The sequence below is a fragment of the Magallana gigas genome, chromosome 4 (assembly GCF_963853765.1).
Source record: "Magallana gigas chromosome 4, xbMagGiga1.1, whole genome shotgun sequence".
NCBI lineage: Eukaryota > Metazoa > Mollusca > Bivalvia > Ostreida > Ostreidae > Magallana > Magallana gigas.
The window spans coordinates 4,198,067-4,223,068 of NC_088856.1; the positions used below are offsets into that span (position 1 = coordinate 4,198,067).

The 25,002-nt window shown below is 32.7% G+C and overlaps 5 protein-coding genes across 6 annotated transcripts in view; 2 read left to right on the forward strand and 3 right to left on the reverse strand.

The window, feature by feature from the left end:
• Nucleotides 1–2,336, reverse strand: part of LOC105321403 (uncharacterized) — a 28,771-nt gene extending 26,435 nt beyond the window's left edge. Inside the window, exon 1 of the mRNA XM_066080980.1 lies at nt 1,877–2,336. Within this exon, the coding sequence (XP_065937052.1) occupies nt 1,877–1,952 (76 nt within the window). The 5' untranslated portion in view covers nt 1,953–2,336. The remainder of the gene's footprint in view (nt 1–1,876) is intronic.
• Nucleotides 2,337–4,051: 1,715 nt separating this feature from the next.
• Nucleotides 4,052–9,141, forward strand: LOC105321401 (complement C1q tumor necrosis factor-related protein 3). Its single transcript, XM_011419661.4, has 2 exons — nt 4,052–4,310; nt 8,645–9,141. Exons 1-2 carry the CDS (start codon nt 4,070–4,072, stop codon nt 9,082–9,084), a joined length of 681 nt encoding a protein of 226 aa, XP_011417963.3. The 5' UTR covers nt 4,052–4,069; the 3' UTR covers nt 9,085–9,141.
• A 600-nt stretch (nt 9,142–9,741) lies between these two features.
• LOC105321402 (uncharacterized) lies at nt 9,742–12,564 on the reverse strand. The gene is made up of 3 exons (XM_066080981.1): nt 11,980–12,564; nt 11,639–11,751; nt 9,742–11,320 (listed from the first exon to the last, which is right to left on the reverse strand). The coding sequence occupies exons 1-3, from the start codon at nt 12,427–12,429 to the stop codon at nt 9,865–9,867; spliced, it is 2,019 nt and encodes a 672-aa protein (XP_065937053.1). The 5' UTR covers nt 12,430–12,564; the 3' UTR covers nt 9,742–9,864.
• Nucleotides 12,565–14,426: 1,862 nt separating this feature from the next.
• LOC105321400 (uncharacterized) lies at nt 14,427–17,544 on the forward strand. Of its 2 annotated transcripts, none has more exons than XM_011419660.4 (3): nt 14,427–14,583; nt 15,568–15,709; nt 17,077–17,544. In XM_011419660.4, exons 1-3 carry the CDS (start codon nt 14,562–14,564, stop codon nt 17,339–17,341), a joined length of 429 nt encoding a protein of 142 aa, XP_011417962.2. In that variant the 5' UTR covers nt 14,427–14,561; the 3' UTR covers nt 17,342–17,544. The 2 variants fall into 2 exon arrangements, 1 of the variants encoding a protein (XP_011417962.2); XR_004596812.2 differs by lacking the exon at nt 14,427–14,583 and adding an exon at nt 15,266–15,287.
• On the reverse strand, nt 17,525–24,639 carry LOC105321399 (slit homolog 1 protein). The gene is made up of 10 exons (XM_011419659.4): nt 24,286–24,639; nt 23,167–23,238; nt 22,785–22,856; nt 22,515–22,586; nt 22,300–22,371; nt 21,969–22,135; nt 21,583–21,645; nt 21,189–21,252; nt 18,250–18,515; nt 17,525–18,148 (listed from the first exon to the last, which is right to left on the reverse strand). The coding sequence occupies exons 1-10, from the start codon at nt 24,465–24,467 to the stop codon at nt 18,102–18,104; spliced, it is 1,077 nt and encodes a 358-aa protein (XP_011417961.3). The 5' UTR covers nt 24,468–24,639; the 3' UTR covers nt 17,525–18,101.
• Between the last annotated feature and the right edge of the window lie 363 nt (nt 24,640–25,002).

The following is a 25,002-nucleotide window of genomic DNA, read 5'->3' on the forward strand; positions in this document are numbered from 1 at the left end:
AAACCCTGATTCGGTAAACAATAAAACTAATACACAATGAAGAATAATGAAGAAGCGGAATTTAAAACATACATCTAAGTATCAAATACGTTAGAAATCGATGAAAAGATAGTGAAGACCATAATTTTTTTTGGCATTTTTTACTTCTCTTAAAAGTAGACTATTAATGAGCGTCTAAGACTCACATCACCGGATGTAATTTTTGTGTGTTGCCTACTACATGACAAGACGCGTTTTCACGAAACATCACTTATTAATACAGTGCTCTGTTAAGACACCAATAATCAACTGGAAATTAGGTACCATGTTCATCATATTTTAACACATGGTAAAATAGCTCTTACTAATCGCTAAGGATAACTCAGATGCATCTTTTTATTCTACGCTTTAATCATTTAGTTATCGTAAATCAAAGAAATCAAGTCTGCAATATCGTTGCTGGTTTATATCAAATTAAAAAGCTATCAAGCAATAATTGTTTTCATCTTATAACTTATTACGATGTTTGATATCTATAGAAACAGAAATTGATAACCGTTGGTATATTTAATCTTAACCTTTTTTAAAATTCATTTTCCCGTCGGAAGTTTTTTGAGTGGGAGTTGAAGGATAATTTCTCACTTTCTAGGTTTGTCAAACAACAACTTTATTAAGTATAAGTTGAAAATGTCAGTCACAGAAAAGCATTGTCATAACGAAATTCTGCATTAAGGATCCTGCTGAATTTTAAGCAAAGATTTAGGACTGCATGAATTGGGTGGCATTGTGATTATTGTTTTGATAAAACTATTTGCATCGGAAAACAGTTTTCTTTGATATTACACCATCAAAATATGCTTTAAGAAGGGACTGAGAAGATGCTGCTAACTTTAATCAAAAATTCATCATAGGAATAATCAAAGGATTAGGATTCCAGACTTTAACGAATAAGGAATAAACTAATATTGTTAGTTATCATTGTTTAGGATTTTTAATACCCAAATGCAAGTTGTTAAGAATGATAGTCAATTTTCGCTCATAATTTACAATGAACGTCTGTTTTATACAAAGAGAGAGATTTGTTAAGCACATTTCAAATGATTATAAAACCGGCACAAAGATAGTTAAGGTTATAAGCTCTACCTACCATGTAAGACGAGTTATAATGATCGATATGTCATAATAGATAGTAAGAGGCACACATTTGGAAAAAAAATTAGTTGCTATTGGCATAAGAAATATTCTCTCTCTCTCTCTCTCTCTCTCTCTCTCTCTCTCTCTCTCTCTCTCTGGTGAAGTAGAAAAAGCAGTATTGGCATCTTCATATCTTAGAATAAAACGTAAATATCTGCATTTGCTGTTTTACTAATTTTGTAAACTCTAACACAAGGGAAAATTGTTGGGAAAATGTTCCTGAGCATGACCATTTCATATGTTGGTAAAACTGGTACTATGTTTGTCATTGAGCCGACCCCGGCTGATGTATGTTACATGAAATCTAGAGTAAAGAACATTTTTTGGCAAATCGGTAATTAAAAACAAATATTATAATTCTCAAAAATAATAACACAGTAGATAATAATTTAATTTTATAATTTTATATGCGTAAAACATTAACGCATGAATATACCAATACGATGCAATGATAAGAAGACCATAAAAACAAGGATAAATCAAACACGATCATTTTATTTATCTGCGCAAAGTACACGTGAATCTGTTATATATGATATCATTATGGTTATGACGTGTAAACGGTAGATTCAGTTATAATAATTTCACTATATTAAACGCATTTTGATTATACAAAATGCTGGAAATTAATACCACTATTGATAACACATTCATTCATTTATTAAACTTAAACTAGCATTTATAAGGAATAAAATGCACTCACCATGTAATGAATCCAGTGTTATACAATTAGATTTAACCAAAAAAAGTATGTGTACTACCAGCCTTAATACACCCATCGTCACCGCGTTTGGGATTTCACAACAAGCACCTGCTTAGATAATCCATTAAAGTGCAATCCTTTTAAAACAATGTTTACTGCAATTCAGCCTGCTAATATTAAATCACTCCTGCATTTATCTGATTCATTGATGCTGAACATTGGATACCGTTGCCAGGAAATCCTCATGTATAAATGTCCTTGTAGAGATAACGGGTGTCCCTATACCCGCTATATAAAAATCCTGGATACATTTCGCCAATTTATCTAAAAATGTATGCATCATAAAGACTTGTCGACAAAAGGGATTTGAAAATGATTGAAAATCAATAAAAGCTATCAATTACCAATGGATTCGGAGGGAAGATAGCGCAATGTGTAGCTTTTTTGATGAACTGATCATTGTAGGAAGCAAGAATTTCCAAATTATGATTTAAATTTGATTTCCAAATTTTTTTTAAACTAGACCAGTTGGAGCCAGAAAATGTAGATACTCATGTTCATTTCATGGAATCATTACGAACTGATCACTGTGTCGAGCAATCCAAAACTCTTCATATCAATCGAGTTTTACGTTACACTAGTACATGTATTTATGCAAGTGATGTCAGATCCTGTAGGTTATCAATACTTTCAAATGATATAAAAACATAACTTCTAAAGGCTAAACTATTCCTATGGAGGGGTTTTTTGTAGGGCCGTACTTTGGCAGTTTATTTTACTGTGTAAATAAAATGTCTATCTTTTGCTATGTAAGGGGCCCGACACTCTTCACGCGCTTCTCTCTTCATCCGCTTTATTATGTTCTAGAAAAATACTTGAACTTTTAAAATATTTAACAATTATAATTCTATGTAAAATACGCCACTTAAAACTCGAGATGAGTTTTAAAAAGAGTATAACTTCATCAGACAATGGATTCTGACGTTTTGATTTATTTCTCTTTTGTCTTTTAAAATAAAGAAGGCATTCTCAATCATTGGATTTCAGTCTCTTTTCAAATATTTGGTTTTTTCATATTGTTTACAAAAATAGAAGCATAACGATCATAACGATCAATGGGCCCAATCAAATATACAAGGATAATATTTTAAAGTTGAAATTTAAATAGATTGGACAAAAAAGCGGATGTTTCTATCGACAGTCGTCTGCTTGGGTGATTCTGTTAAAATCCAATAATTATCTAGTCAAATTTTGCCGGGTTTTCGATCGAAGACCCCTGCTTACTCGTCCGGCAAAATCTATGCGGATTTGATTGTACAAACAGTGCAAGCGATGGGTTTATAAGACAAAACAGTCGAAACTTTTGTTTTGTTTGCTCCTTTTTACGCCATTTAAGATTACAGATATAAATAAAAGAAATCGTCGCAAATCTATCTTTTTGTCAAATATTCTATTGATTTTTTACATGACTTTGCCAAAGTAAAGCCTGGTTGAAGACGGGTTAATCGCTGATGTTATACATGTATGCATGTGCATGTAATCGTCAAAATTTATTGTTTTAGTTATAATTCATTCTCTCATTAAGGATAAGATATAGATATGCAAATGATCACACCTTAGTTTAATCTCTCTGTAGTTTCCAAACTCCAGCCAAAATTGACAATTTCCTTGTACAAGAAAAAATGAATTTAAAACGCTACAGAGAACCATTCTAACAAGACCTTGTACTATCAGACGGACGTAACTATCTATTTTTTTGCATCAAAACAAGTTAAAAACGACGCCGGTTTCGAGTGAAATAATTATGCATATATTTTATAGTCTTAGCTCAAAAGCCAGACAAATATTATATTGATTTCAAAGAGCCATGGCTGAGTGGCCCGCAGTGAAATAGGCCTTCGTCACATTGATGTTTGACCCAACTAACCATAGTCCAAGCTCTTGTAAAAAGGTTCTAATATCTGCAAACATTATAACTGCTCGTTGATTTAATATTTTTATAGAATCGGGCATTTTGTGCTTACATGTAGAGTATTGTATAATAGAAAAATATCTGTATTTAATCAATTGGATATGATTGTCACGTACTTTAAGAATCAAAACAATGTCAGTGTGTGTGTATAACACCTTCTAAAATAGCATTGATATGATAACAGAGATAAGAACCAATATATATACGAATTCTTAACAATAATGGCAGGGCTCCTTCTAGTAGCGGCGATCGTGCACGTATTTGTCCCAGTCCTACCACAGAACCCACTTGGTGGTTCCGCCTCCGAGTGCTGCGAGGCTCAGGCCGACACACTTCAAGGAATCCTACAACGTGTGACGTCACTGGAGAGGGAGGTACAGACCCTCAAAGCCGAAAATGCCATTCTCCTCAAGAACGCGTCATCTGATGTGGCTTTGCAGAATGAGATTGCGCAGTTAAAATGTAAGTCAGCATGGTAGACAAATGAAGAGCAAATCATACTCTTCCTTTCCATACCAACTATTGAGCTTTTGTGGACGCAGGGTTGAAAAGACTATTTTGTAGCACACCAGTCATTGGCTTTTTGTTACTATTAATTGTTTTTTCTAAATATCACCAGTGTAAAAAAGGAGTATTTTTTAAAGTTGGTTTAACGAGGCCGAGTACAGAACGAGTACGCATGCTTTCGCGCAGCGTTTCATTTGTATTGTGACGTCATCTTTTTGCTTAGTTGACGCCATGGCGTGATAGTTTCAACTGCAGATATTCAGCGGAATTCGTTGAAAATAGCTCGTTTGATGCGTAAAATTGATATTATATTGTGGAATAAACATAAATATCTCGAAGTATAAGCTATATTTGGACTCGGGTCGAAATCGTAAAGAGGGTTCAGCAAGCCTAGCCTTCTGTCACGTTTCTTAACCCGCCTAAATATAGCTTAATTCATATATTTCAAGACAGTAATCATGTATTTTATATAAAATGACCCTTAATATGTGACGTTATATATTTATTTATTACTTAAATATGTCTGAATGTTTTAATAATACAAGAAAGATCACCATTTCCGCCTTTGTCATAAATGAAATAGCCATAATCTGACAAATCTGGGAAATTGGGCATACATAAAACAACTTTGATAAGACCCCTGGAACAAACCAGGAGGTAAAAGGTGTTTTTTATTTGACCATTTGATGCCTTTTAGCAATAACTTTAATATGTAGAACAGAAAAAGAAATCCCTAGGTCAGAAGTTTAAAAAAGATGTAAAAAATGTGCAAAATTGATACATTTCAAGCAAAATCCCATAGGGTCCTATGTTTTAAAAAAATTAACAAACTTTGAGATGACCCTTTAAACAAACGGCGGGTAAATGTCTTATTTTTCTATTTTAAAATAATAAATATATCAGTAGAAATTCATGTAAAAAAATTCATTAAAAAATCTAGGGCAGAACAAATTAGACCCGGCCTCGTTAATTAAGTTCAGTTAAGTAGACGAATGCAAATCACACGAAATGTATGGATTAACGGAGATAATTAAATTATAAATCCAAATTTAAATGGACTTAAAGTGGTGTGAGAACCTATCAATACCTATGTGGATAAAAGTACATTATAATCAAAATAATTCCATCGTTTTAAAATTTACACATGTTACAGTATTTGACCAAAACATATGTTTTAAAATTTTTTGAATAGTAAAAATTATAAAAAGCCCCAGCGATTTCGAACACATGACACACAGACTCGTAATTCACGCTTTACCCATCGCTCTGCTAACTGTAAACGAATTAAAAAAATATATATTTTTGATTTTATTGTTCATAATTTCAGTAGGTAGTACACAACAATATGAATGTACCACCTTAATGCAATGTTACGTAAAATCTTAGGTTAATGGATTTTGTTTTTGTTAAGTTGCGTCAGATTCTCTCGTTCCTATTTTCTGACTATGTTTAAAAAGTTTATTTGCTTTTCAATACTTTCAGTTCTTTGATTTTGCAAAATGTTTCGTCACTCTACTAGAAACGCTATCAAAATAGGATATCTGCATCTTATGGTTATCATAGGTTGGTCTATTTCTTTTGAATTATTAATTTAATTGCTAGTTTTATAGCTGCGGCCATGATGACGCAGGGTCATTCCTAGTTTAGTTTGAACTTCATGAAATTTCATTTCACAGAATTCTTCCTTGAACAGGTTTTTCCTTGTGCAATTGCAAAATTTCACTGAACAACAAATTACCAATTCAGTAATGAATATAATAATGTAAAACATTAAAATACGTATAAAAAATTTATGAGTATGTAGAAAATATGTAAAACGTACATCTAAAGTATTAGACATTTTTCTGTACTAAACAATAATTCATGGCTAAAATATCATTATCTAACATTAAAAGAAAATCTGACTTTTTTTAACTATCCAGTCTACTTAAAAATAATCTAGTAAATTAAAAATAAACAACACTAACCATTGATTTTTGATTTAAGTCTAAGCTATTTGACCTTACTGAACCAATCCTCGGAACTAGCAACTTATCAATTATTGATGCATTTATCAACTCCACAGCTGGTGCTCGGTTGATTTACGATCTAAGCTGTTAAGAACCTCATCTGCAAGATGTTAATTTTTTGGGTTATATTTATAGACTGTCATTGATAACAATGGAACTATTGTATCATTAATCTTAGTTATACATAAAAGCAACATGCAATTGATATCGATCGGCAATAGCCGAAGAAACACCATTTGTCTTCATGAGCCTAATAAACATTAATAAATGTATTGATTTGGAAAAGCATACTCAAGCTTTCACATTATCATCTAAATGTACGAGACTATTAAAACAGAAATCAAAACTATTTGGATTACACTTCAGTATGAATTACTAAAATTGAATATCAATGATCAAAGATTAGAAGATAACGTACTGAGTCGGTGTTAATTAAGCAATAAACTGTGTTCTTTACAGATTGGTGATTTGAATTAGAATAATTTCGGTGCGCGTTCATTTCCTTTTATTTCATGGTCAACGGAAACTCTGCTGGTTCATGTTGCATTTATACTATAAAAACCTGCTGATATATGAGCAATTCAGTTTATGGATGTTTAAACCATCTTAATGGTTGTGAACAATACAAAGTAATTTAGTGCAACCCGTACATGTACATTGGATCCTAAACTGTTACTGAAATAATCGAAATAGATCGCAAAACACACACACAGACAGCTGCAATTCATCTTACGACCTTTGAAAAATTGTGCATCACTTTTGCGAGTATACAAAACGTTGTAAGACGTCGGTACTAATGTTCGTGCGTTGCACTGAGTTTATTCTGATCGCATTCGATCGTGTTATGATGGTGTGCATGTCCACTATTTTGAGGGGATTTGATACGACCACTAAAACGCATGCAACGAATGCAAAACATCGTGCAACCTATGCGAGAGCTCGTGCGAAGCTAAAACATTCCGATCGCAAGGTGTTGTAAAGCGCTCGTGTGCCAATTGTGAAAGGGCATTTTGATACATACTTGCGTCAAAATCAAATCGATTTTGTTCTCAGTTAAATTTCTCACATTTCATCAATTATATAGATCTTCTACATGTATATGTTTTATCATCCTAATTATTGAAAGCATTTTGTAACTATCAAGTTCGGTGATTGAGAAAAAAGTTAATGAATATTCAGTTTATTAACTTTAAAGCAATATGAGCTGCAATTTTCATGTTGAAATTTTTTTTTACGAAAATGTTACTTTCTGCTAAAATTACAAAAAAGTCATGGTTTTTAAATTTCCATTAGATTTATTTTTGTGGGAAAAGCCATTAAGAAGCCTTACTTGAAGCAAAATTGAATTATTGTCATCCTGTACAAAAATTGATTTGCTAAATATTCCTTAGAAGAGAAATCTTTCTTCTGACAAAATTTAATGATTTTTAAAAAGTCTTATTTAGCATACAAGTTTAAGTTACATGCAGACTTATCTTTCTAACAAGTTTTTGAACCAAAATAAAATTCTAAAAAATACAGCTCATATTGCTTTAAATATAATAATAACACGATACAATTAATTTCATTATTTAGATCAAATTGTTAATTAAACTGGTGTGGTATACCAATTTCGGTTTTTCCGTTCATTCAAAGTTTTATTGATTTCTTTGAATCTCAATGTTTGTCGCCGTCTGCTGTGTAATCATGCTGTAGTTTTAAATAACCCTAGCCATTTATTGAAGAGAATGCGGTAGTTCTTCATTTGATTGAGTCATTTAAGGAATAAAACCAGCAACATTCAACATCAATACATACACACTGTACATATATGTAGGTAGCAAAAATTGCATAAAGATATTTTTGTAGGACCATAAACATAAATACATGTAAATGAATCTGAAAACCATAATCTCAAACATAGTTGCGTTCACCTTTAAAGGTGAATAGTGTTTTACCTTACTAGAACCGCTCAAAGAACGTATTCTATTGGTTCCTTTTGAGGATGACAAATGGTGCATGATTTGTGGACAGGCATTAAAACATGGCATTGGTCCTGTATAGAATGGCGATACTTTTCTAGCAAGCAATTTACAGGTTGAATTCAAGCTGCTTGGTTCTCTATTTTTGGTCATAAAAACGAATAAAATCTTAATACCAACCTTTTTCTAACGAAGTTATAATTTCTAACCAAATTACAAATGCAATATCGGGTTTTTTTTTCAAAGATAGTACATGTATTATTTACAATAAAAATATCTGTTGGTTTCACAACGATGATTTTAATTATTGCTTTTTCAGCTCAGCAGCAACCCATAGCCTTCTTTGCTGAACTATCCAATGACATGGTGAATCCAAGCAGTGGGCAGACAGTGGTCTTTGATCAGATCCTCACGAACATCGGGAACGCCTACAACCCGTCCACGGGAATCTTCACAGCACCCCTGCCAGGGACCTACCATTTCAATGTGGTCCTATCCTCTCCACAAAACCGGGACGGTGCTCACTACATGCACTTCTTTCTGCTCCAGAACGGTCGGAAAATCGCCTACCTGTTTCTGGACCATAACACTGACTACTGGATCCACACCTCATCCTCGACAGTGGTTCAGGCTATGAAGGGGGACCAGTTTTGGCTGAGTGTGGGGTTTGCAGGGGGACAGCATACGCTTGCTGGTCACAAGCAGGGCGAGGGGGAAATTCATAGTCATGTCTCTGGGTTTCTCATCCAGGCCATATAACCAAGGAAGTATTCGAACACGATTCTTGATGCTCGGATGTCTTTACTCTTTTTCATGAATAATGTATGTTCAAAAATCTATACTTAGTATGTAACATGTTTATTAAACTTGTTTGAGCAACTATTTTTTGTATCTTCATTTTTAATACTCGACTTATTGTTTAATTACGTTTCCAACATAATTTCAAGGAGCGTTTACTTACTAAATAAATGTTGTTATTCGGAGATAAACTTGAATTTAAATTCATCAGGCAATGCAATTTACGCTCTTTTATTGTTAAAACACTACTTTTATGATTGTAATATGCAGCAAACGCCCTCTTCTATATGTGATTTGATAAAATTTTGTGTTTTGTCTTCATCATTTGCCATTTCTAATATATCCAGCAATTATTTTAATGCATTTTCTTAAAGGTTTATCGATATCACTTGTGAATACTGTGCAAAATGTTAACTGCGAGTGTTAGATATCTGTATGATTAAAAAAATTTTACTTGGATGTAATTAACTTAAAGATATGAAATATTTTATCAATATACCAAAAAAATATTTCAAATTTCACAACACGACATACAGATTTACATGCAAAATTTCCAACTTACATCTGTTTTACTAGTATTCAGATTGTTTAAACCTATCTTTTCATTTATTGTTCGACATAGTTACCAATTTATCTGATAAAACGTACAGATACGTGTGCCTTTATAAAACGTTTACATTGATCAAGACGTGAAAAATAACTACCAGTATTTCAAAGTGATTTTTAATCCATTAGAGAATGTTACTTTTCTTCTTTGTTGATTTCCCATGGCCATTTCTCCTCTTGTCCACAATAGAATATCAGAAATATGTTACTTTGGTCCAATTTAGGCGGGAAAGATTTAAAATCAAACATCTGCAGAATGGTACCAGCAGCATCCGTGTTGTACATTCTGGGTATCCGGGAGTCGACCCCTATATTACCAGAGCACTTTTTGTAGGTGCCATCTCTTCCGGTCAAACAATATGGCGAGCACATCCGGCCACATTGATCGTAAGCGGATATGTAAGATTTTGTGTATTTTTTGTACGGGTTTTGTACAGCAATCTGAATGAGGGTTATAGTCAAAGCTTGCCTTTCGTCAATAATGGCTTCCGATGTGTAATCGCCTTCATAATTAACTCCGATTGATCGTATATACACTTTTGACACGCCAGACCCCATATGTTTACATTTGTGTTTAATTGCAGGATTTCCGGATCGAGGTAAAACATTTTCTTCTTTTAGAGTGGGCTGGAAAATGTCTGCCGTGAAATTGGCCTCCCCCCTCCGATACGGATGGGCACTGAACACTAGGTGATCGGGTCTCTTTGAGTAGACGATCAGTGGGAGATCTACCCAAGATTTGGAATCCTCTCGTCCATCAATCATGAATGTGTTCTGCATGGAGTGAAACACTGGCGTTGTTTGCGCATCAGTAGAATTTTGAAGATCGTTGTAGTGGTCCTTTGACAATAAATCTGAAGTTCCGAGGTCCGTTATAGAACGGCGTCTTCTCGATCTACGATCAAACAACACCTCTTCAGCTGTTTTAGCTCTACAGTTGCCATTTTCACAGACATAGTACTCAGGTCCGCAATCTGAATCAGATCTACATTTACTATCCACAGGCGAGGTCTCGTACTGATATACCTTGGACCAATCTATTAGATACCCGTCTCTGTTCTTCAAGTCAAACGGTTTCATCGTATCATACGGTCGGTGACCAATCCCGCCATTCATGGGGTAGTCATATGATGGGTCCACACCCCTCTCTTTCTGTCTTTGTCGAATTTTCTCCCAGACGTAATCAATGAAGCAATGGTGCATCCAGAATATTGGATCCGCAGGAGAGTAGTTGAGATTATTCATCGTCCCGCTTACCCACATGTGGACTTTTCCATGAATAAGTTCTAGATTCATATGAGGATATGCTGATGGAAACATGAACTCCTTCGTATATCTTGCTTTGAGAAGTCTTTCGATATCCCTTCTCTGAATAGGTTCCCCAAGGTTTCCAACATTTCTGACTAGATCTCCAGCAAATGGATGACTCCAGTTCGCAAAATGTCCAGTTTTAACGACTCCGTTCCCGGGCCCCATTAGTTCATCTGTAAAGAGTGAAGTAGCGCTGGGATTCTCTAACGCAGCCTCTAACCTTGAATCCCAGAACGGAAGGGAAACACCGGGAACCTTGGAACGAAGAGCCTGCTCAAATCTAATAAAAAAAATAAAACTATAACAATGTAAGCAGAATAATATTAAAGGAATATGAATGTGATTATTTGCTTAAATTTTATTACGACAGTATACATTTAAAGACAATTATTCTTGAAATAGTTGCTTTCAATGACACATATTCCTTGTTCATTGACGGAAAATATTAATTAAATAATCGATGTATACATGTAGTTAAATTTATTAAACATTTTTTGTGTGCTGGAACTTTGGAAAATTTCTGGTTACGTTCTTTAATAATATTTTATAGTATGTCAGCTCTTTTTAAACTTAGAATTAGAAGCTGTAGTCTTCTTACATGTACAGGGAGACCCGATGCCAAGACAGGAAAGCTGGTCCAAAATGGGCGTGGGGGGCTCGGGACGCATGATGGAAGTTACATAGGATATCGTACAGGTTAAACTTAGTCCTCTGTAACAGTCAAAGATCAAATAACTTATTGAATAATTCAAAAAACATGATAGGTAAAATTTGCACGCACTAATGAATTATATAAACTGTAGAGCCTTCCGTGATGTATAGCATTTGATGATGTACATGATAAATCTTGTTTTCCTGGGCAATTTAGTTGTTAGTTTTGAACAAATTATTTATTTTGAAACGCAACGTTTGATGTTCTAAGGTGAATGAAATGATCACCTCTGCATCATCCTTTAAAAGCTGTAGTGCCCGGTGAAAGTCCGTCCTTTCTGCGGGACTCATCCTTCTATACTCCTTCCGGCGAATAGTCGGATTCACTGCGGACCTCTTCTTATGTCTATTATCTAAATGGTTTTGAATGCTTCTCTTTTCATATCTGACGTTTTCAGAGCTTGTATGAATGTCTAATTTATTGATTTTATTTGTAATGAGAGTAAATTCCTCCTCGTCTTTCTCTGGAGCCCATCTTTTATTTGGAGTGGATGTGAGAAATTTGTTGGCGCATGCGTAGTCAATGATATAGGCCGGGTCCCGCTTGAGGTCGCTGTTGGGTAGTATCATGTTGAGGCAGTCCTTGAACTCCTGTGGAAGAGGTTCTTCGTACATCTTTGAATAGGCGATTTCAAACCGAGCATTGATCACGATCAACATCAATGTGAAGAAAAACATCTTAGCTGAAACTATATTGGAAACAAAATAAAGAGATGCATAAACCTTTTTTGCAAAAGTTATTGTTTTAAGGTATTTTTTACAGATAAAACTTGCATGAACCAATCAGGTATATAATACACAATATTTTCTCCCATAAACAGAATTGTTAAAATATTTAACTCTAAATTAATCTGTAAAACAGAAAAGTTACAAAAAGTTGACATGTACAATACATATCTATTTCTTCTCTAAAAAAAAATAAAGTAAGAAGAGATCGGTTTGAATCTTTTCTTTTTTGATCCATAAAATACAACAAAATAACACTGAATATTGAACTTTGAGCTTAGGCTGGTTTTTAAATTAATGACCCCTATATCTTTGTATGCAGAATATCATTCCCTAACAATATTCAAAATGTTGTTTGGCTTTTTTGGAACACACACATGTGTCAAGAAAGAGTTTAATTTTACATTTAGCAGTATAACAAATATGTTCAAACAGGTTAACTTTCTTTCAATGTAAAAAAAAAAACCCACATCACATCAAATGTGTTAATGTAAAAATTGATAAATATAGTAGCTCAAAATAAATGGCCCTGGGATTTTAAATTCACTATTTTTATTCATGTTAGATGCGCTATTCATCGTGAGCCAAAAAATGTGATAATTATAGGTTTATCACTTTTATGCATTATAATAAAGTTGAATTACTTTCTACATTGCCTGGCCTGGTATTTGTTATCAAAAATAGCATTTTAAATATCATTTCCGTTAATGTGTATTATACATCTTTTAACCTTCAAAGTAAACGTTTTAGTGCATTATTTAGATAATACTGACAAAATGAAATTATTAATTTAACAAATCATATCATTACTATAATACTAAAACTTTGTAATACTCCAAATATACTTACCTTTGGAGAAAAAAACCCGCAAGTGATCAACGTTCATGAATCAATTCATCCCATCTGTCGCTGAGTTTGATGAGATGTTCAAATATCTTAATGAGGAAAATATGAGAGAGAGAGAGAGAGAGAGAGAGAGAGAGAGAGAGAGAGAGAGAGAGATTTGTTAAGAAATAAAATTTTTACAAAATTTAGCTAACAGTGGACTTGTCTAACATGCATCTATACTCAATGTCGCCTTTCGGTATTAACAGAGTATCTTTTTATTAACGTTCTCAATATCTGTGGTTACAAATAAAACCATGCAAATCTAAGATAGCTTTGAATTTGCAAAAAATCTGTATTTCACATGTACAGTGTTGATTTAAATATATGTTTGTTAAAGCGCACAACATTAACATGTAAAGATATTTACCTGTTTATAATAGTTACTGACTCAAACAATATTTTCTACGTTCGCTAATGCTATGTCTTTGAGAGTCACAATATGCTGATTAATATGTTGATTTTTATCTATTAATTTGCATTTATAAAGTGTCATCCTTCTCCGTGCACCCAAGCTCTTTCTGTCAATATGCAATAATTCCATCTACTGTGTATTAAACCTAAGCTTTATTTTTATACGCGCACTTTAATCGTTAAATATGTTCTAATATTGAGTGCAGCTGGACCCGATGTTCAGTAATACTACGCTGATTATAAACTGTAACGTGTCGTCATAAGTATTCTGAAGTAGTAGACGTCGATTTTCGTTGAAAGCTTCAAGTACATAAACATTCATGGCTATTTCTTTTCTAACATTGAGTAACTATACAGTACTTCAATGAACGCTGGTTTATTGAACCAACTCACCAACAGATTCCACGAAAATTGGTATTCAACAATGAATTTATGAAACCACAACATTTTTTATGTATAAATTATGTGCACTAAATGTGTACGCTTTTCCATGCACGAAGGCAATTTTTATAGAGACCCTTTTGACGGTAGATAAAAAAATATATATACTGTCTGTATGTACTTTTCAAGTACGTACATGTCCCTAGTATGTGTCCATGAATGTTTAATTTAAAAGTAAGATTATAGTAGTACATGTAACTTCAAAATAAAACGCCATCCCATTAGTTCCTGTAATAGGTGATGAGCAATCTTGTTTAATTGAAGTTACGATGTCGTACATGTTTGATAGTTTTTGGAGACCATGATTCCCCTTTCCTTCCGCCTTGAATAACCGGAAACATTTCATGAGGATAGACAAAATGTCAGGTACTGTGCAATCTTTTTGTTTTCATGAAAACAAGTGAACGACTTTATTTTTATCATTGTGAAAAAATTGATATATTTTTTAATCTCTCATTCAAAACCATGACAAATATGTTAAACTGTGTGAGTGAATAAAACAGTTGCCGTACAGGGCTTCCTTATTCTATTATCAGGAAACAATCCACAGATATCAGAGCTGAGATTTAAAAATACGCCGAGTTTTATGTATCACGATTAGTATTGCTGAATTCAACATTCTTGTATACATCAACTTTCATGCATATAGCAAATTAACGAAAACGATCGATATTTGGAATATATGTCTTGTATGTTTTAAGTTTTTGTGATTTTCTTAAATATCAAGTCGTAAAAAAAGCTTATCTTAGCATAATTCGATAACAAAACTCCTGCTGAACAAAGATTTTTTTATTTGCCTCCAAATTTTCTAAAAAATTTCTATTCATCAATAAACGTTCATTTATACTAATATAAAGACGAGTTTGCTGCAAGTACATGTATGTGTCCTCTCAAGGTTTTGAAGTGACGATAAGAGGTGTTAATGAGTAAAAAGTGATAGGCCATAGCCAAGAACAAATAAAGTTGGACAAAGAGGGTTCATCCTGTTGATAATCGTCATCTCGAGTATTAATCTGCAACACATGTATTTAATGTATAACACAAATTACAGTGAACCTGGTCATACAAATGTACATATTTTTCTCTCTTCGTTATGCAATCTTTCAGTCGAGTATTTTTTTGGTTTGTTTTTGGAATTTCTGTGGGGATAGTTTGTTTCAAAACGATAAAGAAACGTTCATTTTCATAAGAGAAGATTCCGACCTGCTTTCTTAAATTGATAATCAAACATGATAAGGCTAGGGTTTGATCAGATGTTGACTAAGCATCAATATCAAATTCGAAGAAGAAAAATGATTTTATTGACAACAATTAAAAAAAGTCGAAATATTTTTTTTAATATTGTTTCAGGTTTAATTTCATTCACACGTTTTACTGACTACGGCGCTTATTTCTCACTCCCCCTGCCCTTCAGCGTGTACCTGGGCATTGCAGTTGCCGCCCTTGGAATATTGCTGTGCATATTTGTGGGAATTGCGAACGGTATTAGAAGGTATGTATAAATCGTAAATATACTCGGTCAATTCCATAACCACTTTATCGATTATGGAAAAGCGCGAGCGTGATTCGAATGGGTAAAGTTATCATTTTGTATCGTATATACATGTAATAGCTGAAAGGATGATAGTTTAAAAAGGGGAAACTCCGGGATATTTCGTATAATAATAATAATGCGTCAATGTTATCTCAGTCATCGATTTTTTGGGGTTTTTTTTTCAAGATTTTCAAAACTCTTCTGACCATCGTCTCATGTTTGTGATTTTTAAACTGATAATAATCTGTTCATGGATGTTGGAAAACTTTTTGTATTCAGTATGCAGATAAAATGGTGCCCAGTTCTCAAACCTCTATAATAAATGCCGTCATTAAAACCGTGGCCAAGCTGTTCCGCAAGAAATCTTTTTATCGTTAAGATCTGCAACTGATTTCTTTTTAATCTGATTTCTGACGGTTATCCAGCTTTTTATTTGCTTGATCCTGTTAGTGTTATAAATGAAGTTAATAACTGAATTTTGATTGCTCTAAGACTTTGGGGCGTTAGATTATGCACGTTATCGAATGACAATCGATTGTAGATGGCGCAAACCTTCATCAGTTTGATTTTTAAGGGGTTTTTTGTTGTGTATAAAGTTAAGACAATTCAAACCAATTAAAATGAATACAAATGAAGTTAATTAATGAAACAGTACCTGCTTACATTTGGTCAAAATATTGGGATTTTCCCAACCCACATGCTTTATACTCCTAAATGCAAACATACTCAGTCTGGTATTTTCATTGTCATATAGCGTCATACATATAAATCGAATTTTACTGATAAATAATATTTTAACAGCTTTCAAAATAAAAAGTTCTTTTTAAAGAACATTGTGTGGCTAGCTTAATTTGCAAATGTTGAAACAATCAATAACAAAATTAACGTTATCAACGTTTTCCTTTACACTGCAATTAAATTGAACAGATTTCGTTGTTTAGTAAACTTAATCTTAGTATGATAAATCGTTGCTGTTAACACACTAATGTATTCTATTTTTAAATTTGTATTTTCAAACGTTTTTATTCGTAAAAAGATTCTCAGATGGATGCATCTTCGATGAAATATTGAATTTGTTCACGCATACGCCGAGTGTTTCATGACTGAAAAACGTTTAGGATATTAAAGTCGTTGTAAACAAAATCGTATCACAAGTCGTTTGAACGTTTAGAAAAGAAACGTAATTTTAATAGGTAAAATTCTGGTTTAAACTGATAGTCTTATGTTTTATTTATCTAATCTCTCTTGTACGTTGTCTCAAAGAAAAATGCATTTAGTTAAAAAATATCTGAATATCGCTATAACAATTCAATTCTCTAATATAGATGTTTCACAAGAGGGAAAATGCCGATGCCCACTGATGATTTCTCCAGTACTCGCCATATTATGGACGTCGAGATGACATACTCACATTCAACAAAACACAAACAATTTTCTCAGCGACCGGGGAACCTGTCAATACGAGATGAGCGGAGTTCCCATGGATACGCAGACATTGATGACCTTGACCCAGATGATTATGAAAATGTCAAAGAGAGGCTAAGTGACACAGATTCTGACGATTATGAAAATCTCAGATCAGGAATATGAAATCTTACTTTACAAAAGTGCTTCAAACGGAATGCCAGTACGACCGTTATCAATGAGACGGTGATAACAAACAACTTAATTGAATCTTAATACTAGTGGCTTATGTAAACACAAATGCAGATATCACTACAGAAAATGCCATTTTTTAATTGTAAATGTTTTGATTGTCAAAATCGTCTCAATTTTTTTTTTTTTTTTTTTTTTTACAAATAATAGCTTTAGCAAAATGTACAACATTTTGTGTATATTTTCAAGAGGTTTTTTTTTGCTCAAGATACAATAATTGCAATGTTTTATTCATTGGTTTGTAAATTGAAAAACACGCTTCTATCCTTACTCCACTCTATGGGTAAAACACATGAATAAATATAAATGAAGAAATCAATGTGACCTGATAGACTGGTATCACTTAAATAAATATTTCCCTTATTTTCTTTGTAATATATATTAAAAGATATTTTTGATTTTAATTACTTACCTGTTATTTATCATTCTAACATTAATTTGCAAACCTTATTGTATATTATAAGCTTTTAGGAATTGACGGGAATACTTTTTTAAATCTGGAATAAATGATAGTTCAATGACAAAGAAATGACGAAAATTATGCAGGTATACGATATGCATATAAAAATTTGGGGGTTCTGTTTGCTTTTGTTTTGGAGCAATTTTTCACTTTTCTATATATTTGTTTAAAATATAGTGTAATCACATATTGATTTTTTGTTATCATATGCTGTTCTTAAATGTCATCTTCCCATCAAAGAGTTGTTCTTCGCTCAAGATTTGTTTGAGTTGACTTGCAAGCTAAAATGACGAAAATAATGTTGTTGTTGTTTTTCTTCACAAATGTGAAAACAAAAGAGGCATGTGTCAATAATTAATTCATTTGAAAACAATACATGTACCTTGACAGACTTGCTCTGGAATTTCGTAATCATGCTTGCTGTGTCTGTTACATATTGAATCTGTTCCATATGGTTCGCATCCCCCATTTATTCCGAAATTATCATATGAAAAAGAACCGCTGTTGTGACTGAAGTAAGTGATATTGTCTGCAAATGTATCTGAGGTCGACGGCTCCATTTGATTTTCAACAGTGTAAACAACGGGAGACAACTCGTCTCGGTTGCGGTTACAGGTTGAGCAAACATTGATTGCTCTCGTACATTTTCTAGAAATGAAATATGGTTCACAATTTATAAAACGGTCCCATTTGGATAATAATTTGAAAAAGCATTATTAATATCAAATTCAGGAGTCAAACACAACGATCAATACGCTTATTTGAAATTAATAAGAATTGATGTCAAACCAGCACAAAAACATTGATTTTTTTTTTTGGCTATTGATAACATGCGCAATGAACAGTAAACACTTTATCATGACATCTAGTAAAGCAAACGACCTATCAAAATGCTCCTAATTTTCCTTATCATATTGTTTATATTAATCCTTAAAGTGCAACTATTTATTAGGGTAAATATTATATATATATTTTTTTATTTTCTAAAAATTCAAGCTGCGATAATGTTTCAGTTGTGACACTCATCATGTTGTAGAAAAGCAGCCCTGTTTACACACGTTATTCCGGACGCATGTAGTGTCTTCACTACTCGCTACTATACTGCTGTTCAAGGATGACGAAGCTTGTATCAAAGCTTCCGGGTTTTTTAACTACACGGAGTCTACATTTGTAATTAATTATTAAATTCACATATACCTTGCCCGAGTATATCACTTTAAGGTGGCCGACTTGAGTTTCATTTTGTGCAATCTAGTAAATCCATTGTATTTACACCTTTTTAAATGAATTATATATATATATATATATATATATATATATATATATATATATATATATATATATATATATATATATATATATATATATATATATGCATATCTCTGCCCCTTGTGTGCAAGGTATTTTTCAAACAAATATGCATGCATGATAAATATGTTGACATGCAACATAATTATGTTGACATGCAAAAAAATTGAAATCAGATAAGAATTATACACAATCTCATAAAATGTCATATATCGCCCACCCGTGACATCCAAGATACTAGATGGTATCTTTTTATGTCGACATGCAACTTATTTATGTTAACATGCAAGATAAATATGCTGACATACAACTTAGCATGTCAACATGCAACTTATTTATGTCGACATGCAAATTATTTATGTCAACATGCAACTTTTTTATGTTGACATGCAAGATGAATATGTTGACATGCAACTTAGTTATGTTTACATGCAACATGAATATGTTGACATGCAACTTATAAGTTGTATGTCAACATAACTAAGTTGTATGTCGACATAAATATGTTGCATGTCAACATATTTAGCTTGCATGTCAACATAACTAAGTTGCATGTCGACATAAATAAGTTGCATGTAGACATAAAGAAGTTGCATGTTAACATAAATAAGTTGCATGTTGACATCAGTAGGTAGCGTATCTAGCATCTTGGATGTCACATGTTGGCGATATTTGAGATGTTTTATAACTCTTATTTGATTGTAGTTTTCTTGCATGTCAACATAGTTATGTTGCATGTTGACATAACTATCTTGCATATCGACATCATTAATCGAAAAATAACTTGCACACAAGGGGCAGAGATATGCCACTATATATATATATATATATATATATATATATATATATATATATATATATATATATATATATATATATATATATATATTTATATTTATAGAAAGTCGCCTACGTATTCATAAGGCTAACGTCAAAACCTCAATGCGTCTGACGGTACGAGATAGACTTTGTACAATCTAGTATCATTTTGAAATCAAACGATCGGGGTTTTTTTTTTAAATCTAAATCATGAACGCAAAAGCTTCCCAACTTAACCTCGAATAAAATGGTTTGGACCAGTTTACGCTCTTTTTTTTCCATATCGCTTCGCTGTTTATAAAGCGTAACTCTGTCCCAGCCAATATACTCGTATAACTTAGGTAATTATACATTGAATATATTCATTAAAAAAATTGTTATGATACCATTTATTTATTTTTTTTTAAATATTTTCTCTTAAATAGGTAGTTGAGCGTTGCAATTGTGCTTTTATGACGTGTTTTGTAAGGGTAGTACATGGATATACATGTATTGCATGATTGTGAGGGAAATATGAAGATTTAATCGCCATGAAATATCATGAAAATTTATTCCCAACCCTCAGAAAAAATCATATTTCCATCGGGCGTTGCTTTCGGGAATTATGATTTTTCCTGGGGAGATGTACCCCCCCCCCCCCAACATCATACATCATTAAACACGGAAGTATGCTATCATTAAGGTTTTTTTTTTCCTTCTAAATTTTGAATGAATCCATTGTACCAATCTACGTTTGCAATGCTTAAATTAAATAGCAATACTCGATGCATTTTGATATCGTGGGATAACCCCCTTTAAAAACCTTATATAAGAATACTCTTTTTTCTTGCATACAAGGTAGAAAATGATATACTCCTTTTAACATATTGCAATTCGAGGAAAATGCCTTTTGTACTATTTTTGTAATCTGCTTTGAAGTGGAGAAAATGTCAATTTTCTATTCATTCCTATATTGAATATACCTGTATTTTGAGAAGACCCCTAAAAGGAACCGGATATGGAATAAGAATCCGTGTAAAGTACACATGGTTTAAAATAAAGAATTATGTTACATGTATTGTAATTTTAGCCAAAAAAAATACCAACAACAACAACCCGCCGTCACAAAAAATCCTGAACAAAACAACAACGAACCCCCCCCCCCCCCTCAAAGTCAGCCTCCTGAAGTATACCACATATTATTAAAGGGTTTACCTTCCCTTTAGCGCAGCATAGGTGAACAATAGAAAAAACAGCGCCAGAAGTGATCCCACAAGCACTAAAAGAAGAAAAAAGATACGGTAAACAAGGCCTGTCACTTTATTAAGCGATCTAAAATTAGTTCTATGAAACCAAAAACGATTCACAGAAAGCTGCAAAGTGGCATGCATGAACCAGCCATTCAGAGAAAACGGCCAATTATATACATCTAATAAAAATTGATGATAGAGCAGTTTAAGAAAAAATATCATTTAGACTGCTTTTTATTTGAATCATACATGTATTTATATAATATCTTGACAATTCTTTGTCTGGGAAATTTAATTAAGATTTTTAGTAGAATGTGAACAGATACGTATAATTATATAAAGTGTAAGTAAAAAAATACCGTATTGAATCAAGCTCATTTGATGGCTAGTTCTTCCTTCTAATGTATTCTTGGATTGTTGCTCTAGAAATATTTCAGATACAAATACTACATTAAAAAAGTGTTAAAGAAAAAAGCAAAGAACATTTGAGCAAAAACGGCAATCAGTAAATAATACAAACCTATGTAATCTTACCAAACACGTTGAAAAATGTAAATACTAATTTGATTGACTATAAAACATTACAGTTATCTACGAAATTGAAATATTAGATTTTCTCCTCGAAAAACACCCACTACCACTTATGATAATCATGACTGATGTAATTTTAGGTTTAAATCTTTTCAATATTAAAAAGGACCATGCCGTGAAGATATCCGTTTCGCCTATCTTGTATAATTCTCACCACATTGAAGATTGCTGGCATTCAGAAGTGCAACTTTCTTTTGTACAACAGTTGTCGGTGAAGAACACGATGCTGATGTCCTGTTAAATAGATTAGGATTCCCATTCAGGTACGCCACAAACCACTTTATTGCACATGTACAGTGTAATCTGTTTCCGGCAAGGTATCTGGAAATTAAAGTAAACGATGACATGAAATTAAGCGATTTTTTTTCAAGTCCGTATTACTTTTATAGTTATATTATACTTGCTAAAAATTGTTAATATTTTAAAATTGATACGAACTTTTTATGCATGCATAAAAATGAAATACAGAATCACAATTCACTTACATTCTTCCAAGCTTCGGAAGTTTTTCAAATGCTCGTGGATGAATCACTGAGAGTTGGTTGTTTTCTAAATATCTACAATATAATCCACTTTTTGTAATTTTCTTTATTTCTAAAAATGTTATTGAGTGCAAATTAGAAAAAAAATATTTTAAAATATCAATTTATTTGACTGCGTCAGTTAAGGCTAAATCAGCTTATGAAGCTGTAACACTTACATGTCGTATAAGGATTCAAGCTCTAGAAAAGTCAGCGGCAGCAACTCTCTGATTCTGTTATTGTTCAAAATTCTAAAAACAAATTCATGTAATACAATAAAACATATTGAGTAGATAGCTTTTATAGTTATTGCTTTTGAGTGTACTAAACTAGCACAGTGTTTTTACATGAAACAAAAGGAATAACCCCCCTCCCCCCCCCCCAAAAAAAAAAACCCACAAAAAAACCCCCACAAAAACAAAAACAAAACGAAAAGAAAATGCGCTTACATATCCTCTAGTGCTGGCATAGAGGAAAACGTTTTAGATTCAATATACGAAATGTTGTTCTCAAACAGGTTCCTAATATAAAAAACAACAACAAATAAATAACTGACTGACTACAAATACTAGTTTTCGTTTAGATATTCAAACTTACAACACCGAACGTTAATCAAATAAAACTTGTTACAAAAGTTGTGTTAATGAAACCATTTTCAATTAATATAGATGTTTAAAAAAAACTGCTAAATGCTAGATTTAACTTAACCCTAAAAAACGCATGTTCCCAAATGATAATGAAACACAGTAATTGGTAACAAGTGAGTCAACATAATTAAATTTCATGGTATCTTTTACATGTATTTTGTTTGCATAAAAAGTGTTACCGTACAGAGTAACTAGTTCTTTGAGTCCTTTTAGGGAATTCCGACGTAGGGTGGTGATATGATTGCCATAGAGATATCTAAAAGAAGAGAGTTGAATAAAATATACGTTTTCTCAATAGCTTTTAACACTGTGCCGGATAATTATGCCAGTGCCAGTGTGGCATTTGTGCACCCGTTTAAGAGGCAGTTTCGGACAAATTCATACATACATGTACAATATGATAGACAATTGTCTAGAAAGTATATTACCACTTTTGTTGTTAGTATTTCACCTGACAGGTGAGATATTTACCTTTATAAATTAATAACCCATAGGACAATGATAATTCCCATAAAAGAAATGATTCTCCTACAGGAAATATTGACAATCCTATGGGATTTTCTAAAAATCCTAAAGGAATTATATTTCCTGTAGGAGAATGGTATTTCCTGAGAAAATGTGGTTCAGACAGGCAGTTTTCTAACGGAAACGAATATCTCCTATCGAATTATATCAAATCCTGTCGGAATTGAAATTCATGTGGGAAGTTCTTGTATTCCGATTGGAAATTTCAAATTTCCTGTAGGAATATTGTTTTTCCTGTAGGAAAAATTATTTTCCTGTAAGAATTTATTTTTGAAAGGTAAATATCTCACCTGACAGGTGAGATACAATGATAACAAAGGTGGTTGTAAACTCTTTAAGCAATGATCTATCATGTGGCATATTTGAATTTTTCTACATGTATATATGCAGCTTAGACGGGTTCAAAAATACCACCTTGGCACTGGCATAATTATCCGGCACAATGTTTTATTGTCATCGCACCATCGTTTCACGGTCATCATCATCAGATTATCGACCCAAATCTCGATGATGCGGTAATGGACTACCTGGTCTTGTCCAGAATCCATTACAGATTAAAATATCTTTATCCATTTCTTTGATTTAAATGTTTTAAGTAAAATGTGATTTCTATCATAGTTTACTCCGAAGAGCTGTTGAAGGGAAGGCTGTAATTGAGTGCACCAAAAATTAAATTTCTTCTGAATAAAACATAGAAAATATTAATATTAAAAAAGTAATTGTGCATCTAATAATATATTAATTATAAAGGATTAAGGATTATTAGATTAACACTTACATTTGCTTGGTTCCCGAGGGGAACTTTGACGGAATGGCGGTTATATTTCCGTTACTACAGTCCACCCTGTCGTTAGAACAGAGGCACTGTGTCGTCTTGGACAGACACGGGTTTTCACCGGAAGTGAATTTAATTGCGAAAAGAACAGCATAATATATATAGATAGTCTTCGCTTTGTCCATATCCACTCACAATATTATCATGTGGAATCTGTAAAAGCATGCATTGCAAAACTTAATAAGGAAGTTTTTTCGGATTTTTTTTCTTCATTTGCGTGGTAAATTACAGATATCCGGTTATGTACCATGTTTTTAAAAAATTTTTTTGAATGGAACAACAATGCTTTAACGATAAAATTTATTTCTGAGAGTAACTTCCCTAATGATGATGATACTACTTTTTTCTATGTAAAGAGTTATTTCCGTTTGCTGCAATCATTTTTAACAGAATCGTTAAAAAACCAATTTATTAATATATTTCGACGATTGTCCGGAAATTGTAAATTAAAACAGTCATGATATGATGACTAGCTGATACCAAAACATTACATAGATGTGTCGATGTGTCGATGTAACAATTCCATATGCTACATGTGGTATACATTTTATGCCCGATATATTCGCAGATATGTTTCATGAACACGCTCACTGAAAATACATTATTCCTTTTCTTTTTACCTTAAAGCGATAAACTATGTTTTGTTGTCATATAGGGGCA

Coding starts and splice junctions, on each gene's coding strand:
- LOC105321401 (XM_011419661.4), top strand. CDS start 4,070: ATGGCAGGGCTCCTTCTAGTAGCGGCGATCGTGCACGTATTTGTCCCA. Junction 4,311..8,644: donor TGAGATTGCGCAGTTAAAAT/GTAAGTCAGCAT, acceptor TTGCTTTTTCAG/CTCAGCAGCAACCCATAGCC.
- LOC105321402 (XM_066080981.1), bottom strand. CDS start 12,429: ATGTTTTTCTTCACATTGATGTTGATCGTGATCAATGCTCGGTTTGAA. Junction 11,752..11,979: donor TTTTAAAGGATGATGCAGAG/GTGATCATTTCA, acceptor TGACTGTTACAG/AGGACTAAGTTTAACCTGTA. Junction 11,321..11,638: donor CATCGGGTCTCCCTGTACAT/GTAAGAAGACTA, acceptor TTTTTTTATTAG/ATTTGAGCAGGCTCTTCGTT.
- LOC105321400 (XM_011419660.4), top strand. CDS start 14,562: ATGAGGATAGACAAAATGTCAG. Junction 14,584..15,567: donor GAGGATAGACAAAATGTCAG/GTACTGTGCAAT, acceptor ATATTGTTTCAG/GTTTAATTTCATTCACACGT. Junction 15,710..17,076: donor ATTGCGAACGGTATTAGAAG/GTATGTATAAAT, acceptor TCTCTAATATAG/ATGTTTCACAAGAGGGAAAA.
- LOC105321399 (XM_011419659.4), bottom strand. CDS start 24,467: ATGGACAAAGCGAAGACTATCTATATATATTATGCTGTTCTTTTCGCA. Junction 21,646..21,968: donor TGCCAGCAATCTTCAATGTG/GTGAGAATTATA, acceptor AAATATTTCTAG/AGCAACAATCCAAGAATACA. Junction 18,149..18,249: donor TCCAGAGCAAGTCTGTCAAG/GTACATGTATTG, acceptor TCGTCATTTTAG/CTTGCAAGTCAACTCAAACA.